At 45.6% G+C, this 19,233-nt stretch overlaps 1 protein-coding gene across 1 annotated transcript in view; it reads right to left on the bottom strand.

Moving 5' to 3' along the window:
* The window catches only part of LOC146172546 (nose resistant to fluoxetine protein 6-like), a 63,563-nt gene extending 51,373 nt beyond the window's left edge, over nucleotides 1-12,190 (bottom strand). Inside the window, exons 1-4 of the mRNA XM_084585956.1 lie at nucleotides 12,067-12,190; nucleotides 10,892-11,106; nucleotides 7,787-7,898; nucleotides 5,144-5,228 (exon numbers count right to left, since the gene is read on the bottom strand). Coding sequence (XP_084442082.1) covers nucleotides 5,144-5,228; nucleotides 7,787-7,898; nucleotides 10,892-11,106; nucleotides 12,067-12,190 — 536 coding nt within the window. The remainder of the gene's footprint in view (nucleotides 1-5,143; nucleotides 5,229-7,786; nucleotides 7,899-10,891; nucleotides 11,107-12,066) is intronic.
* Nucleotides 12,191-19,233: the final 7,043 nt, after the last annotated feature.

Below are 19,233 nucleotides of genomic sequence, written 5' to 3' on the forward strand. Positions count from 1 at the left end.
GTTATGGCAGTTGTTGGAGTAGTAGGAGTAGTAGGAGTCGCAGGTTATGTGCGTTGTAGAATGTGGTAAGCGCGCCTCGTTGTGGGGAAAATGCGGATCCAGCCTAGAAAGACGCTCAGGTAAATAAGAAAATGTACGTAAATACAAAAATTCAAAAAGAAAAGCTGCCGCGCCAGGAATCGACCATGGTTTCAAGGATTACACCGCATACCAGCCCAGCACGCTAACCAGTACATCACGGCGACAGATGGTCAGTGTGCTTATATACGTCGTTTTCTACTACTACTTTGCAGTTTCGCACTTTGTATCTTTTTCTTAAGTGCGGTCGTCCTTTGACGATTGCCCTGTAAACACGCTGAACCTTTTTTCTTCTATCACCGCAGATAGGCAATATCATCTATCATTCAAACGCATCAGGTTTTTGCACGTACACCTAAGAATATGCGAATATGTTACGTACTGGCTATTTTTTAAGCCGTGTTAGAGCGCATTTTTCTTTCTACTACAGAGATATCTCGTACGGAGCCGCTTGTCATATATCACCTTTTAACTTCACATGCTGCCAGCGAAGCAGCGGCGGCCGTATTTCACTTCTCATCACCCCTTTTGCATATGCAAACCCTTAAATAAACATGGCTGTTGATATGCAGCTATCAATGAATAGTTCGGTGGGCGGCGACGTGTGTTTTGAGTTATGTTCGAGCATACTTATGTTCACGTGAAACAGCGAATTTATTCCCTGCACTTCCGTATTGCAGACTCGTCATCAGTGACAGATATGAACGTGCGTCATAAGGTCGGAAGACGAGCAGCGATTGTTGATTGTAATTACTGCATGCGCTCACAGGGGCGCATGCAGAGATCGAAATGCAAAATAAACTTTCATGTTCATTTCATTCAAATTTCAAAAAGGTTTTCTTGTATTAAATCTTTATTCAATTTAGCTGGGACACCGCATGCGTATATCAAACTTTGCGCTTTCAATCTTGCATAGACAAATCCTTATAAAGGGGCCCATCCAACTCGTGTATCACGGTACACAGGTCCTATTCACAACTCCGATAACTCCTAATATATATCCCACATGTGATATACTAGAGGTAAAGGAGTCTGCAAAGGAGAAACAGGACCTATATGCATATCCTGAGCTTCCTCCTACTAGTCCTGAATGCTTCTTTATGTGTTTTTTATGCCCCATTTCGGCTCCTACATGCTCCCATATTATTTCATACAGGACCTATTAAACCCGCAAATAGGTTTTTTTAATAGGGATATGGCGATAGCGATCGAGGGAATCGTCTATGGGCGGCAGGAGTACACATCCTTTTTCGTGACTTTGTTGAGGCGTCTGTAATCCACGCGGAACCTCAAGGTTGCATCCTTCTTCGCGACGAGGAGAATAGGGGAAGCCCTGGGGCTCGTCCACGGTAGGATAACGTCGTCCTGGAGCATTTCTGTTATTTGGTGGCGGATGGTGTCACGTTTTTGAAAGACACCCGGTAAGGATGCAAACGTAGTGGATGTTGGTCGTCAACAACTATAATTCGGTACTTCCTTAGTGGCGTCTGTCAGACCTTGGAGGTTGATGCAAAACAATCGCGGAACGAATTGATAAGATTCCCTATGCAGCGTTTCTGACTGGGCAGGAGGTATGGGTTCACATCGGTCTGAATGGCTGTAGATTTCGCATTTTAGAGGTCTGACGTGTTGGATAAAGCGTACTGGCCTGTACATTCCCCAAGTTCTTCAAAATAAGCGACCGTCGTGTTCGCCGTCAAATGTTGGGGTTCACGTGTGAAGTTTGTTACTAGCACTTAGGCTTGCCCACGGAGAAGTTCGACAAGGCCCTGAGCTACACAAACTTGTCTAGTGAGAAGTAGCGACATGTTAGCTTCAGCAATTCCACGCGTGCCGGTGCTGCGATCAAATTCGACTGTGACGAACTAGCTCGCACGCGGAGGTATCGTTTTGTGCTCGTCACAGACGCGCAACCTCGTTTTCCGGAAGTCCGTGTCGCTAACAACGGCTCGCTTGATTGAATACGATACTATGAGCTGCTCCCGCAAGTTTATAACAGGACCATACTCTTGAAGAAAATGCATGCCGAGAATCAGATCTTTGCAGCACTCTTGTAATACGGCAAATGTGCCAGTGAAAGTAAAACCGCAGATCTCTATGCGGCAAGTGCACCTGCCAATCGGCGTCATCACATGGCCACCAGCGGTACGCATCTTTGACCCAGACCAAGGCATCAGAACTTTACGAACTGCCATGGCTAGCTGGCTGCTCATGAAAATCGGCGCCGGTATCCACAAGTGCGGTCACATCACAACTGTCGGCGGTTACAAAAACTTCCCCGGAAACAACGCGTTCGCAGAACGTCGGTAAGTTCGTCGTATCGGGTCGTCGCCGCTCGGGCCGTCGCGTCAAATCGTCGGGTGGAGGCTGTGGAGACGTAGCGGCGGCCTCACCCCCGGAGGTCGTCGTGTTTAGTTTTTCCGTTGAGGGGACGTGCCTCTGAATTGCCCAGAGGGGAAGTATTGACTGGGCGAAGCAAAATGCCTCGGGGATGACGATCGCGACTGCCGTTGTGGTGACGTCGGGTGCATCTCGTTAGTTGCCAGGTATTCCTCAATCTCCTGTGGTCTTTCGCCATAGCGGGGTCGAGCCGCGTTTGGTGGAAATCCTCTTAAACCTTTTCTCCGGTATGGGCAGCTGCGAAGAATGTGGCCAGGCTCGCCGCAGTGATAACAGAGCGGCCGTCTGTTGGCCGTGCGCCACAAGTGCGCCTTGCTGATAGCGGGACGCTGGTCTTACTGCGGCTCGACGGGGCGCAGATCTTGTTGCTGCTCGACGGGGCGCATGTAGCGAGGCGGTTGTCCGATAACGGAGCGGAATGGATGTGGCTCTGGGCAGGTCGACTAGGACATCAATATAAGTCATGATGCTTGGCTCCGGTTGTGGTGCTAGTGGTGGCTGCACCGCTCGCCGGATTTCATGACGGATGACGTCCCCGGTAGAACAATTCATTGCAGGTGGAGCATCCAAGTGGAGGTTCTGAAACTCTCCGTGGAAAATGCTCCTCACAAGCTCCCGCAATGCCTCGTCCCTGGCTGCTGGCACGGACGCGCAGTAGGGTGTAGCCGCTACGCTTGCCTGACGGCCATATTGGCCGTCAGTGAACGTTCCTTGCTGGTAGCTTCTCTCGCGAAATCTGTTACATTTCTTGGAGGGTCGCGAATGAGTCCAGCGAACAACTGTTCCTTCTCCCCGCGCATGAGGGGCCGTAATGTCGTTGCCTCAGGCATGGTAGGGTCAGCCCGACTGAAAAGCCGGGTCATTTCCTCGACAAACATAGCCACGCTCACATTTGACTGTTGAGACCTCGAACAGAGTTGTAATCTCTCCGTTTTCTTTGCGCGCACTTGAGCTGAATGTTGTAAGCAACTCACGGCAAAAGGCTGCCCATTTGACAAAAGACGCCGCGTGGTTCTCGAACAACGTCTTGGCCGAGTTTTGCCGCGCGAAGTACACGTTCATTAGCTTCCGCTGGTCGTCCGATTGGTTGAATGCGGCCACACGGTCAAAACTGGCCAACCAGTCTTCCATATTCTCGAGCCGGTCACCGTTAAATGATGGCGGTGATGGAGGTGCGAGAAGGACGAACTGTGGGGCATTGCTGGAAGGCTGACTTGTCAGGCTGCTCGTCGTGGGTGTCATTGTTCGTAGCGTTGTGGTCAGTGGTTCGAACTCAGGTTGTAGGCCTCGGAGGCGACGGCTCTCTTTATGGACGGGAGTCGCGTCCACGCATTGATGAGCAGCGTCACTGACGTCTTCGGGGGCAACGTAGATGGGATTCTACCCAGCACTTCCACCAAATGTCACCAACACACGTAGCAAGCAGCAGAAGAACCGTACAGGCCCTTTTATTCGAGCGAAGCTCGAGACAGACGAGGACGATGCTCAGCTACGCGCCAAGACATTCAGCCACTTGGTGGCGCCAAAAGATGGACAGCGGTGTGCCAATATTGTTACGTCGTTGTGATAGTGTTATAGACAACGGACGAGACAGTAATCACGGCACTGTAACGAACCCTTCATTGGGCTGGCATGCACCCCCACAGAATTGAAGTCAGAACTAGGGGCGATAAGAATTAGCCTGGGCGATCGGCGGTTGTCGAGGAACTCGACGCGCGCCCCTCTCTGCTGAACTCAAAGCTGACAAAGACTTTTTGACATAAAGTGCGGAAATCGCATACGACCATTACGAAAAATGCTGAAGCAGTTCGGCGCAGCTGCAAACGTTGCAGATAGATCTGGTATGCGAGGTATGTGACGTCATGGGCGCCATTTGTTAGTTTGTAGTGTAGCCCGCAGCTTCAGCATTGCAAACAGGAACAAATAGTGATAAGATATTGATAATTTCAAGAATTGCGCACACGTTAATACTAAATTCCTGCCCGAAGCGTTCTAGGATCTAAATTAAAATCACAGACAGCTGGCAGATCAAATTCTCTCTAAGCAGTTGCCACTTTAGCATTGTTGTTATTTTCTGCACCAGCTGATTCTGCATCATAATTTGGCGCTTCTGGTTTTTATTTTTCAGATTTGTTTCTTTTTTTGTGATATTTGCCTCCAGGCTTTCTTTAAAGGATTGCTTTCCTTTGAAGGAAGAATTTAACCATTGGTTTCAGCGGCGAATATGACCAAAATCCTGTAAATCAAGGGCAACTAAATGTACCGCGATGTGCATTTGGCAATAACTGTAAATGGTTCTAAGATCTGCGGGCATCATCAAATAGTATATCTTAACTTATCAACTATTAAGAATGACAATGAGCGTAAACATGGGAGCCCTCTTCTTCCTGATTGAAACATTTTTGCTCTTGTAAGTTGTTCATAAAAATAAATTGAACTCGCGGACTCAATTGTTTCCAGTCGTGAGATAATGACACATACAAGATACCTTTCAGTTAAGCGACACTTCTAGTCAGCCTCTCACTCCACAAACTGATGAAAAATCTATCCCCAGTATACGGTATGGCTTTGGAACCTCTGAAACGATTTTCCAACACTCTTAAATATACTAAGCAAGGTGCTAATGAAATTAGTGAAGAAAGAAAATTCAGTTGTTAACGCTTACATGATTGAGGCTTGGGGGCGATTTATTTTCTCCTGCTTGCTGGTCACACAGTCTTTCACCGTAATTTTCAGGACAGTCCCGACCACTGCGCGGTAAAAAAGGTCACACAGGCAGCTTAAGTCCCACTGAAACATCATGGCGTTCAAAATAAAAATTACTTGAATTATAAAAAAAAGACGGTAATTGATTTTCTCACTCACGGAAAGCATGCACGCCGATCTAGACCGAACATTGGCCATATAACAAAAGGTCGCTACATAAAGCGCCTCACAGCGTTTATTCGAATCACAAGGTGAGAAAAAAGGACCTTTGTTATTTGAAACGGGACAACCGGCTGAAGGAGGAGTGAGAAGATCGATCACGCAGTGTTTGCAATTGAGTGGAGAAATCCGCAATGCCCGCGTTGCCTCGTGAGTAGCCATCTTCACCTACAGCGGGGCCGAAAAGTAAGCAAGTGGGAGAGAGCAGCGGATGCAGTTTTGCCTCTTTATGGCGATACCGGACCGTTAAAAGCATTCAGTGCTGCGAAATGCAGATACTGGTAACCAACCAGAGGGAACACCTTGAAGCCAGATTTGTTTCAGTTTCTCATGAATCGCATCCACGCATTGCAGACACAGTATATTGGCTGGCGGAAAGGGCAGCAGGTGGCAAATCATTACGGTACGCTTGTGCTTATAGCGACGAAGTTATTATTTAACCGGGCTGCCCGGTATTCATACCAGCAGGGGGAGCATAACGTCTTCATGTACGTAGTTGCAGCCGCCTCTGGCAAGTGACGCGTGGCGTCATGTCGAAATAACGTTGGTAACGGAATACATCGTATGCCTACACTTGAACGAGTGGGAAAAATACGCATCGCCAAGTGTCGCCACAGGAGCTAGATCATACAGATTTTGCTGATATCAGGCCTGAATTACGCAGGGTCAAGAACGTAATAGAATATTTTGTTTCTGTAATTCGGTGTACCTATAGCGGTAATTATCATTTGATATTTATTAGAAAAACGAAATTCCGTGGTTGGCACGTGAGAGCTGAAGGTATACAGTTGTCGAGTAAAGCAAGCGAATCACGTAGGTGTCCTAGTGAAAGCATTAAAAAAGAACAATGGGTAACCGTTAGGTCTGCATCGGATGTGACTGGTGCGGATACTTTTACGCAGCTTCATACGCAGTGCACACCGCTATTGGCTCCGTGGCAAACTTCACAGCATCGGCGTAACCCAAAAATGAGCAGCGACGCTTGAGGAACATCGGGGATGACACATATTCGTAATCAACGCGCCAATAAACCTGCATCGAAGTTCGCGCTTGGAATTACAGAAAGATGAATGTAGAAAGCGTAGCATTACGACCTGCCGCGATTCTTGAACGAGCAATGATGTCGCAATGCGCTTTCGAAGCCCCTTCTCCAGGTGGTGCTTTCTCATGACATATTTCTCTCTATGCCGGCTCCACTTTCCTCTACCGTATTTGACGCAACGCCGCCATTATTCGACGGGATTGAGGGCCTATTTAAGGTTACCAGCAGGTTTGAGTATCAGATGTTTCTCGACGTACACATTTTTCCTATCTCTAAATCGTACCACCCTCTTTTCTCTACACATGATCGGCTGCGGTAAATGCAAGCGCCAAATGGCCGCACGGACGCCTGGATCGAACGCCAGCAGGGGTCAGCTTCGTATATGCGTGAATCTCCTGACGAAGTCATCACCAGTTATGACATATTGACCGGATGTGACGTCATGATGACGTCACAGCCGATGACGTCACCATGTGACGGCTATGGACGTCTCGAAACGTCTAACGATTACTATTGGTTAGTGATAGTTAACTATGGCTTGCTCTTTCTGAGTACTAAGTAATGTCTAGTTAGTATTAGTTAAACCCCCCTTAACTAGTATGGGATGGTTAGGGATAGTTACGATGACCTCCAAATGCATGGGTTGCTATGGGCTTCTGCTTAAGTATTTTATTAATAGTCGTACATTATCATGAAAGTATATTGAAAATGCCTTAAATCATCTTTCGATATCATCCGATTACTATTGATTTTGTATTGATTGAATAGTGATTGGCATATGCCCATATAAGGCATGCACCCGAAACGTGGACACATTTGCTAAGGACAGTATGAGGCATTAAAGGCTTTCGCCTTAAAAGATTGGGGGTGGCGGTACTATGGGCGGAGAAGTTCGGACACGGGCGGAGGAATGCCCAACAGAGTGGGGTTCCTCTCGAAAACTGCCTACAAGGTGACTACCATGAAAGGTTCACGTACTACACCATGACGATGAGAAAGGAGAGGGAAGCAAGAGGCTCAGAAAAGCGCAATGTGATTCCGACTATCTTAGCGACCCCGAAGTTCTCGTCTTGTGTTGCGTGAACAGATAGGTTTTTGTGAGGGATGTGTGGCGTTCAATGTCTAACCCCAAAGCTATAGCCGAATTTTCTGGTGAATGGTCTAAGCGGGCCCCTCTAGTTCTCAAATATTGTTTTCTTTCTTGACACACCTGCGTGCTATTCCTCCTTCTGTGTTATGGTTCAGCGGATGCACCCTCACGCAAGAGGAAATGAACTAATACTTTCATACAATAGTCGTGGCTCACAGACTCCGCCCGAGAAAACAAACTTCCCGACTCACGGCTATCGGCAATGCTGGCCAGGTCTTTCTCGTTGCAGTCATCAATGAAGCAAATGCCGATGCGGATGCCCGGAAGTGCTCCATTTTTTGTGTAGTTTTTGAACCTTGGTGCCTGAGTGCAAAGGTGAATGCATAGGCAAGTACAACAATATGAATGTGGAACCTGGCGAAATGGACCTTGTAGTACAAATAAAATGCGCAAACTAACCTCCTATTTTGTTTCGTCTAGGATACGCAGCTAGCAACCTAGCCCAGCCCAATGGCGCCTGGTGCGCAGTAATATGGGCTCAGCAAACAAAGAACTACGCTTACAACTTTTGTCATGTAAGCTTGGGCGAGGAAATGAGAATGACTGCTTTACTAAATAGTTAGGCTCTCTTCCGACGTACCCGTGTTAAAAGCTGCGTGATGTGCACTAAATGCGTCGCGAGCCAAACCCACTTTAAAACGACCTCCTAGTCCGCTAAAAATTGCTACGCTTTTCACCCAATGCTGTTATAACACGAACAAAGCCTGAATAGACCTGCCATCGGTTTCACGCGGGGCTTAGCTCAACGGCCCCTCATCCTCAGTTTAAAATAAACAACTATCGAGGACTTCTGAAGAGAAGACCGCGACTTCTGCGTCAACCCTGAAACTTCTCTTCAGCGCTACGGCATTATAGCGGCGACTTATGACTGCGGTTTTCCTTCTTTCCCAAGAAGTAAAAAAACAGGGAAAAATACTGGACCGGTATACAAGGCCGTACACCGACAGGTGAAAACACTGCAATGTTTTCACCTGTTTACAAGCACATATTTTAAGCACTATGACAGCTACGTCCATGCTTCCTCTTGAAATGGTTTTTATGGCAAGGCATCTGGGTGATCACAGCGCACAAATACCGAATTATAAAGACGAAAAACGAAATACAAACTAGCACTTTTGTTCTTGGTCTTTATTCCTTTAGCTTTCAAATACGCATTTTGAGATTAAGATAATTCGAATCACACTGTCCATTAGGTTAGCTTAAGAAAAGGGCTGACCTTGACATTATTGGTCTTCAATTTTCAATGTGATATTACTTCCTAAACCACAAGTACGGTGATTGTTTAATTTCCGTTAATAACCGTAATCCCCTAAAGCTTTATCACAAGACGATGTATGCCTTGCTGTAAAACCCACGTGCAAACACTGCAGAGGCCTTAGTTGTGCCATTTCAATTGTCATCGAGTCTATGAGCGAGAATAACAAAATCGCTATATAGCTCGCCGTTTTCAGTTGCATGCTTCAGGCCCAAAATTATTTGTGGTTAGTTAATATCTGAGCTTCTTTTTACGGCTCACTGGCCTCATCATCACATTCTGTCAAACAGAAGAAAGTAGTCATGTTATCGAGTGCAGTAGAAGATAGTTCAGAAGCTAACCTTCGATGCAGACGGTGTCATACGAGCAATGACCGTCAGCAAGAGCGCTGTCGCACAGTCTGTATGATTTATGCTAGCTCCTCAACAAGCTCCTCAAGGAAAGCTTGTGCTGTTGTTCAGACGTTTTTGTCAGATTACTTCTTATCTATTTTAGACAGCAAAGCTCCACACCTCATAACTTATTTGTGAAGAGACTCTAACTGTTTTTGATCCTTGAAACATCAACGTGCGACGCTAACTGTACGGTGGCCAATCCCCGCATCTTACAGCGTTCCACTGCATGTGCCTCCTTTGCATCTGTGATTGAAGCGGAAGTGTCCACCGTCGCTACCACAACCTAACATGCAGCGCTCTTTTGAGAAGTCAGTGAAACAGAAAAGGAAAGCACATGTGAACAAGAATCCATAAAAAAAAAAAATTATTCTCATGTCAATACTGGGACATATCTGAATGTATCAGGGAGTTTTTTTTTTTTTTAGAGCAACAACCTAATATTTCGTATATTTCTCGACTGAAAACTACTTTTCGCCGTTTTTTTCTTTTCTTATACTCAAACCTGTTGGAAACTTTACATCGCTGGAGAACGCACTGGGCTAATAAAGGCACTACGTTTGGGTTGCTAACTGCACTCACTTAGAACAAGGTTTGTCTATATTTTCTGTTAGAGGCTAGATATCGTTTGTTTGAAAACACCACGTAACATTACCAAAAAAAAAAAAGCCTATGAACGCTAATGTCAGGAACAGATTTTAGGAATCTCTTCCATGTGATTAGCGTTGTTATAGCAGTAGTAGTAGTCGGCTTAAACGGGCAGTGATTAGAGCCACTCAGAGGCTGGGCACCAAGCGAAATGATGGAGGATAGCGTTACCATGCAAGGAGGAAGATATTGCGACGGCGTAGAAATGCGCAACCCTTGGGTGGCTGCCGCTAAAACCTCCAGGAGGCGAACCATAATAAACGAATGAGGTTGGGCGTTTGTGCGGGAGGGGGAAGCGGCGACGTGTGCGAAGAACATACAACCGGAGAAAGGTTGCCATGGCATCTGCCTTAGAGAGCTACCAATGGAGGATGGGCGTACGCGGTGGAAGAATGCCGCACTCTCTGTATGCGCGGTGGCTACTGCAAAGCGAGCCGTCCGCGGAGAAGCACACTGGCGTTAGAACTCCACGGGCGGAGTCTGACTTTGGACTCCATCTTACATTATGTCCGTTGTGCCAAAGTAAAATATGTTCTTCCTAAATATATATATATATATATATATATATATATATATATATATATATATATATATATTCAAGTTGCTGCCGTATCGCTTTCTTCGAAAAAGCACAAAATAAAAATATTGGAAGTTCTGCGACTGCACTTCTATATATATAACAAAAAAAGTTCTGTGAGTTTTTTTTGTTACGGTAAACTCACAGAGTTCATTATTAATTCAAATATAATTCTTTCCTTCCGGAGAGAAAACATTCGATAGAAAATATCAGAAATTTTGCTGCCATGAGGTTCTTGCATTACAGAGTTTATTTTTCAAGATACAAAAGCAGGAAAACTCAAAACTCATATAATCAAGAGGCATTGGTTTGAACATGCAGCACGTTTACGATTCAGCAATGGATGCGAGGCCAGAAGGGAGGTAAGAGGGCTTTTTTGTAGAGCCAGAGATATGAAATAAGATAGACATGGTACTGTCCTTACCCGTTTGAAAGACATGGTCATGGCTGGGAGGAAGTGGGTTAGAACGTCGGTGTCATCGAAGTTAGAGAGCACGTGGACATCGCAGTACTGGCCCCGCATTTCCTCAATGCCTTCCTCGTTCTTCACCACGGTCTCGATGCACTCATCATAGGCGCCCAGGTCGCTAACGGCAGCTTGGAATAAGCCGGTTGGGTATTTGCCCGTGGCGTCGATTACTTCGGTAGGTCACGGGCAAAAAAGAAAAAAAAAAATCCTCATACAGGCTTTGGCTGCTGTGTTGTGCAAATGAGTAAATTTATATGCCTTGCCCTGTGGCACTGGCTATAGAGCGTCTCTCGGCTAATGTACCCAAGGAAGCGAGATCAACACCCGGCCTCAGCGGCCGCCTTCCGATAGACGCAAACAGCAAGGCGTCCATGTGCTGTGCGATATCAGTGCATGTTAAAGAACGCCAGGTGGTCGAAATTTCCAAAACCATCTACTACGGCTTCCCTCATAGCCTGAGTCGCTTTGGGATGGTTTAAACCCCAAAAGAATAAATCAATTTGGGTTACGGCGACAGCGACGGCTTTTCGACCAAACGCGTAAAATGATTAATAACACTAATTCACTTCGCGTAAAATGATTAATAACACCTCGCACGAAAACCTGATGTCATAACGTAACTTATTCATAGATCATAAAATTAATGCTGACATGCACCTGCGGTGTCCACACCACTAAAGATCGTTACGTTACTAAAAGAAAATTCAAGCAAAGTCATGCAGCGAAAACAATACTATGTGGCCCTCTGCAGAAATGTTTCGGTAAATAGGTTGTGCTGTATGGTTGCGCTGGCACTACCTCCGCCGCAGTACAGAAAAGAGGTAAAGACAATTTAATGACATCATAAGATTCTCAGAGAAAGCAAGTGATGTCTTTACCGTGTGGCGTTGAAAGCAAATTATATTCACTTCACCGTTAGAAAAAAAAATATTGCGCAAAGAACATATGAGAGTGTACGCATCGGCGCATTGCCTGTATATTGTCTACATCGGCGATGTTGAGTCTCGAGCCTCGAAATGAGCATCGGCCTTCTGTCGGGCTACACAATAGTATTCAGTCTCCTAACCCAAGCAGGTGCGATATAAAATGAACAGATGTGAAAAGAAAGCAGCAAAGCTCCAGAGACTTACGCTTAAAGGCCCATGGTTCGAGCTCTTGGATGGCGCGTGCGAACTTGAGCAAGCCGACGCTGCATTCAGTTGATATATCAGCCTGTAGCACATTCCTCAAAAGACCCCTACCTTGATTGGACATGAACTGCTTTATTGAGGCCCGCAAGCTGTCAAGACTGAACTTGGCCGGTCGTGTGCCTGGTGTCATCATTTCCGCTGTAGTAGCAGAGTCTTCACTCGAATCTGTTAACCTTGCTTCTGCATTGATGCTGGTAACGTTGTAAGCTCCTGGTGTAACCTCAGGACCCCCATCGTGCACAGAATCAAAGTGCCATGACACATTCGAACTCGAATACGGGGACGAAGCTCCATCACGCTCCACTTCGGTCGTCGCCTCCGCTGTCTTTTTGCTAGGTGCACCTGTGCCGTGTGAAGGACTTCTTGGCTTGTTAGAGATGACCACCGGCGGCAACTCCATCATTTTATGATTGCTATCACTCGGTTCAAACGTAGACAAGACTGGAGAACTTGTGTGCACGTCGTGCATGATACTAGCGTGAGTAGCGCCAACGCTAGCAGAGCTGTTCGCTGTCGTCGTTAGCGCATAACACTTGGGAACTGAGAAAAGAAGGCCATACAATGGTAGACAAAATACTCCAAACATCCGGGACTTCATCCTCTAGTCCGAGGTTAACACATCCGCACATGTGCCTGTGGCAGCCACAAAATCGTAATTAGTGAAGGGAGAAATACTTCTAGCGCCAAATAAATCCAAATGAGCTGAATCCCATTTGCCTTTCTCGGCCGTACATCCGTTCAATGTCCTGGGGAGTGAAATAACTTTCCAGGGTGCTTTTTGTTTGCGAATGAAGAACCCCTTGGTAGCTCTTCGCAGACCGCTTAAGAAATGATGCTTCGTCACTTTCTGTAGACTTAACTATCCGGCTTACGAACTGCAAGAAGCTGCATGCACGTGGCCAGCACCTTAAATAAACCGGCGAAAGCCCTGAAATGAGCGGAAACCTGCTCTGCTGCTTTGTTGAGTCGTAGTAAAAGTTATGTCTTCCCTTAACCGCGCGTAACCAGTGAGGCGTACGCAGAACGAGACTGGTATCGGGCCATCGTAACACGAAGTTGCCAAGCCTTACAGCAACACAAAACCTGCTTCTGCTCAACTTTAGCGACACGATGGCGCAAGCTCTCTGATGAGGACTACACAGGTTTTCTGCTCAACTTTAGCGACACGATGGCGCAAGCTCTCTGATGAGGACTACACAGGTTTTCTGCTGAACTTTAGCGACACGATGGCGCAAGCTCTCTGATGAGGACTACAATGGTTGTAATTTTAACGGGTAAGCGACGATGCATTTATTCTAGACGGATTTTATTTTTACCTCAAGCGTGCAATGAAGTACGGGACTGGAGCAACTCGATTAACGGTGTGGACGGACCCCTCTCCACTTTTAGCGTAGGGAAAGCGTTGACGGCTGCATAACATCGCCTGTCACCTTGAATTCGTCTTACTATCTATGGCTATCTTATCTACCGTCATAGATTTACGTGCTCAGTGAACGAACCTGCCCAATGCATTGCTGGAAATAGCTTGCTGCATGCAAGGGCAGAAAACTGCGCTTAGCTCCGAAATAATGGAGGGGCGTCATATAAAATCAGCGTCAAGAAGTTTTGATGCCGCAGCTGACAAACAGAAAGCGCACGTACTTCACGGCAACAGACGTCACACGTCCTAAATGGCAACTGCGATATAGAGGTAAACAAATTTGATACTCGGAAATAACACACCAGCGGCGTCTGATTACGTACGCGTACAAGCAAAGATTGTGGGGGACACGTACGCGTACAAGCAAGGATTGTGGGAGACAACTTGGTGATCAAATCGAAGAGCATACCCACTGATGCCTCCAGGAGCTTCGGCAAAAATATTCACGAGGTTTGCAAGGACTCCCTCAAATGATAGTACACCGCAAAAAAACTGAGCCATAGGTATAATTGTTATGAATGCGAGAATGAAAAAGGAAACTGTGCGAAGGACTGCTTTAGTATACTTATAGAGGGAAGAAATTGCAGTGCCAAGCTTTCTGTGTTGTCCGCTTTAGATAATGCTCAGAAAGATTACTTCGCATTTTGCACACCACTTTGAAGATTAATTTCTGGCATTTCTGAAACGAACACGTAAAAGAAATCTGCCTTTTAAAACAGCGCAACCCATTTTTAAGGCGCTTATTTTGCTGACATTCTTTAGAAGGTTCTTCGCGGAGCCCGAAAACGACCAAGAATCTACGTTAATCTGGAAAAAATTTAAGAACGCTGCTGTACCTCCAGCGGAGAACGTTGTTGGTGCTGCTGTTGCTATACTAGATAGTAGACCTGTTTTATGTTTATTTATTCTTGTTTTTTACCTTTTTCTTTCTTATGTTTTTATTTGTTCCCCTAAACTCCCTATATATATGATTTGTACGCTATAGCAAGAAGAATGCGAGCACGTTCAGAGGAAGTCGGCGTTGATAATGGTTAGCGTGCTCGGCAGGGGCACGGAAGAATGGTCGTGCCATTCCTGGCTTGAACACAGTTTTTTTTTTTTTTTTGCTTAGATGTCATTTCGTGATGAAATATTCTGATGGCACCCGTCATTAGGAAAGGAATGCTTTCGTATTCTTACAGAGACTCATTTCAAAACGATAAGCGGCGTGATCCAGCATCGGCTTTTACCGCGGCGGAATGGAGGATCTTAAATGCAAAATTGCGCCTTCCCATTCCAATTTATATGGTTTCGGCGGTAGATCGGCTGATCTACGAGCCGCCCCTGGCCTCTGTAGGTAGCACAAAGACCAACATCAATCTATAACTAATGCAATATGCGGCAGCGCTGCTGTTGCCCGCTGGGGCCCAGAGCTTTGTAATCATTGTGGTTGGGCAACTTCACTCTGCAGGGAGTGGCTTATTTAGAATGCACTTTTCGGATGGGTGGACGAGTGGAATAACGGACGAATGGACGGATGTCCATTCATCAGTCGTACTTTAAAACTGGGTAGTTGGAGTTGCCATCATGCTGATCATTGCTTTTATATTTTCTAAACACTGGTATAATTAGGTCTATAAATTCGCCATTTCGTTAAATACTTTATCAATCCTGCACTTGAAACCTTGCGCATTCTTTACGCTTTTGTGTCACCAGTCTTCCAATCACGTTTTGCTAATTCCACCGCAGGGTCATTCTCCTGACCGATGATATCTATAAACCGCAAAAACCACAAGGAGAGTGCCAGTTCTTGCATCGACATCGAATGGATACTATTGCATTCAACTATAGTATGTTCAACCATTTCTGAGGATTTACTCCTTGCTCACTGGACATGTGCCGTCTTCGTTAAATATCTTGAAGCTTCTTGAACGATTCCTTCCCGATATGCCCTTTCCAATTTTCATGCAGGTCTACACTATACGTATTTTGCTTTTAAATAATACACATTTTACCTTCTGTGTTCTTACCTGCCATTACACGGGCACTTCTATGGCCTTGGGTATTAAGGTTCTGTGTTACACGCGCAGTTACACGCCAAAGCCTCGAGACCTTTGCGAAAAAGGCCCGTGGTGGGAAAGGCGGTCGTCAGCGGCCTCTAGGCTGCATAAAGTAGCAGCCCAAGCATGAGTGCCATCGAGCGAACTCGAAAAACAGAAACGTTGATACGAATATAACTTTGAGTATTTCATTTAGGCGTAATTGTTATCATTTCTAATTTTACCCTAAATAATTTTTAAATTAACCTAATTTAGTATCACCATAAACTTTGCCTAATTTTTAATTTAAATTTAATTTTTATCACCATGAACTTAGAAAATCTGCTGCTGAGAGGAGACACAATGTTTTCAGCAGCCGCATCGACATACAAATGCTTTGCTTTACTCCTTGTGCAATGTTCTTTCTTTGTAGCCTTTTTGTTGAGCACGCATTTTTCGCTTGGAAGTGTTTGCTTGCTAATGTACTATTTATTTCGCATTGCCACGCTTTCGTTCATCATCATCATCATTAGCCTGACTATACCCACTGCAGGGCGAAGGCCTCTCCCATATATATATTTAAAGTAATTTTGCCGGTCGACAAATGCCGCTGACTGAGGTTTTCATTTCATTTTATTTTATTACCTTAAAAACCCACGAGGGATATTAGATAAGGGGTGGGTAAATATATTTTTGTGAGCAAGTGTTAACAAAACGAAACATGTTTGGTAACATTATTGGCAAAGCTTGATGAGCACGAGATGGCTGCGATGTCGTTAGGAAGGACGTTCCAGTCTGCTGCAATCCAAGAAAAGAATGATGCGGCAAAACTTGTATTACGGGCACCAGGCCGCGAAACTTGCAAAAAGGATGACGAGTGCTATGAGGTATGCGGGCTCGAGGGTTGTTGTAGGGTGCGCGGCTTAGTGAACTACGGAAAAATGTATGAAGCAAGCAAAGACTGGCAATGCGGCGACGAAGAGATAAGGGCCTAAGTCTGATTCAGCTTTCAACGCTGACACAGTTTACATGAATTACCATCTTCATGTATGTCATTTGCACTTTCCTTGTAGTTGTGTCGCGGTCCCTTTTTGATTGTGCACCGTTAGTGCAATATACCTTTGCAGTAAAGACCTTGAAAAAGTGCCGTGTGACCGAGGTGTAAAGCCCTTTATTTGCCTTCATTGTGCTCCGCATACATACTGGTTAGTGTCCTAGTCCTTATACAAAATTTGTTGCTCAACTCACATAAATTCTTTAATACTGTTGTAATATATGTCCTGAAGACGCCAATAGAAGCTGCCGGTCATTTTCGTCAGCACTGATTTGGGAAAAGCGTTTCTTTGCTTTTTGATTATACATGTTATGTGTATGGCTGTTACAACTAAAACGTTCGCAACAGCATCGTTTGAACTGTTTTTAATTTCCGATGTCTATGCATTTATTACAGTCTGAAAATCTGCTATCAGGATATAGCTTTCTTTAACGTTTGCAAGAACCGCCAGTATCCTAAAATCTCAAATTTTGACCAAATTAGGCTGCCATGTATTGAAGAACACCACGGGGCAGTTCTGCAACTCGTACCCTAAAGTGTTCTGTGCTGCGCTAATGAGGACGATGAATTGGTTTCGCACCCAACGGAGTATTTCGATCTACGGCTCGATTAAGACTTTATCTACGATATTGTAAATTGGTTAAGAGAGGTCATAAACATTCTAGAACATGTTCCCAAAACATCAAAAGACATTTCTAAGGCACAATAATTTAGAGCACCGCGAAACGTATGAAAACGTGAGTTTCGAGCATGAAAAATGAAAGCCAGCGTCTGTGGATAGCGGCGCAGCTGGCGTGCAGGAGCGCTACGAGTGATGCGGGGGAATTCAGTCGCGCTGGTCAGCCTCGATGTCGGTGACATGTGTTGTTCATTATGGTACAAATGCAGCTCAAAGAATACGTAAACACAGGAAGCAGACGTGTGCACGCCACCGAGAGAAACGCCGAGTGTCACTACAGCAAGACAGAGTTGCGGTGGATGGCAAAGAACAAGGCACAAGCGGAGCGCCGCCGGCGACCAAGTGAGAAGGGTGAGCCTTCTACTTCTAAAACTACCGTCCGAGGTAAAGCCCATGCTAAAGACGGCTGGGCCAAAGCGGAAGCGTAGGAAGCGACATATTTGAAGCAGCCACCCACGGCCGGGCACCTGCTCACTGTGATTGTTATCCTGGCAGTCACCTATTTTAGCCAGTTTTTTTTAGTCCGCTCACAGACCGACTTTCAAGCCTTTCTCTCTTACCCCCGGTAGAATTGAGGACAAATAAGTTGCCACTTGGGTTAATGTTGTGAACTGACGCGATGACGTTGCAGGTCAAGTTCTAAAAAAATCCACTGTCGACATTTGCGCCGTTAGGAGTGAACAATCATAGACGTGAATCTCGCAGATCAGGTAAAGTGGCAGGATCTTGATTGGTCGGTAGGCAATGTGACGTCAGGAGATCAGATGGCATGATTGAGTTGACAGAAGCTGCTAACTGCGGCTACATTTAGGCTAGTCACGTAGAACATTTTAGGAAGCTGAGTCAGTTTAGAACTTTGTAATGCAATAAAAGCGACCAGTTCAGAAGCATAATCAAGCATACATCAGTGAAAGCACGCAGTGAAGCAACCAAGTTTGGTACGTGCCGCTTCGTAACACGTAAGATATTATTTTAGTAAAAATTTTTACCCGTATTTATGCAGAAAAGTTAGAGCCAAAGCAAAGACGGTTTCCTAAGGGTATGCTTATTTATGCTAGGTTTGGCTCCCTTTTCTGCAATATATTTGGCAGGAGCTGTGTGTTTGTGCACAATGTCCCTTTCAATTTCTATTGGCAGTGGTGTGTATCACCTCTTTTTCCTGTTTTTTTTTTTTTCATCGAGCTCGTATATGCAGCATGCTTCATAAAAGTTCAGTAAATGCATATTTTTCATGCATGCCTATTCGAATTCTTCCTTCAGCTCTTGTACAGCCTCCGAGCTATACTGTTAAAATTATGAATGCCACACGCAAGCAAGCCTCGCTATCATATATCTTTTGCAAATTGTATCGAAGCGTTTAGTCTTGTGACGTGGGGTCTATTCCACGCTGGGGAATTATAGCTCCGTTATATTAAACACGAATTCCAGTTGACTTGAGAAGTTGCATTAATTTTAACGTTCTTTATTTAACACAATAGCTATATATACCACGGAGTGAGCGAAATATTCAGAGCCGAGCTCCGAGGAGAGATCGCATCGGTGGTCGTCATTCCTGCAAGTCCCGAGACCTAGCGCGACCCACGTGGAGCCAAAAAGCCTTTTTCTTATACCTGCCTCCGCCTTCTGTGGACACATGACGGAACCAGTAGGAAAAGGGATACAGTCTTAGGCATCCTTTGGTGCCGGTTCGGTGTTTCCCTCTTATGGCGCCTGTGGCCGACTACAAGAGTATTTTGCGTTCTCCGATGGGCAAGAATGAGTAGGCGAAAACTACCTTGCAAGACTAACGGCAGGCGTCGTCAGTCCACGGCGTCAGGATGTGAGCGTTCTCGCCTCACGCATGTCACCTGGCCGGCTCACAAGCAACTATTAGGGGATGGGGGGGGGGGGGGGGGGACGTAAAAGGCAGAAAGCGGACACGAAACCTCCCACCTAT

The sequence above is a fragment of the Amblyomma maculatum genome, unplaced genomic scaffold, assembly GCF_055883805.1.
Source record: "Amblyomma maculatum isolate TAMU_Amacu unplaced genomic scaffold, ASM5588380v1 scaffold_13, whole genome shotgun sequence".
Lineage (NCBI taxonomy): Eukaryota > Metazoa > Arthropoda > Arachnida > Ixodida > Ixodidae > Amblyomma > Amblyomma maculatum.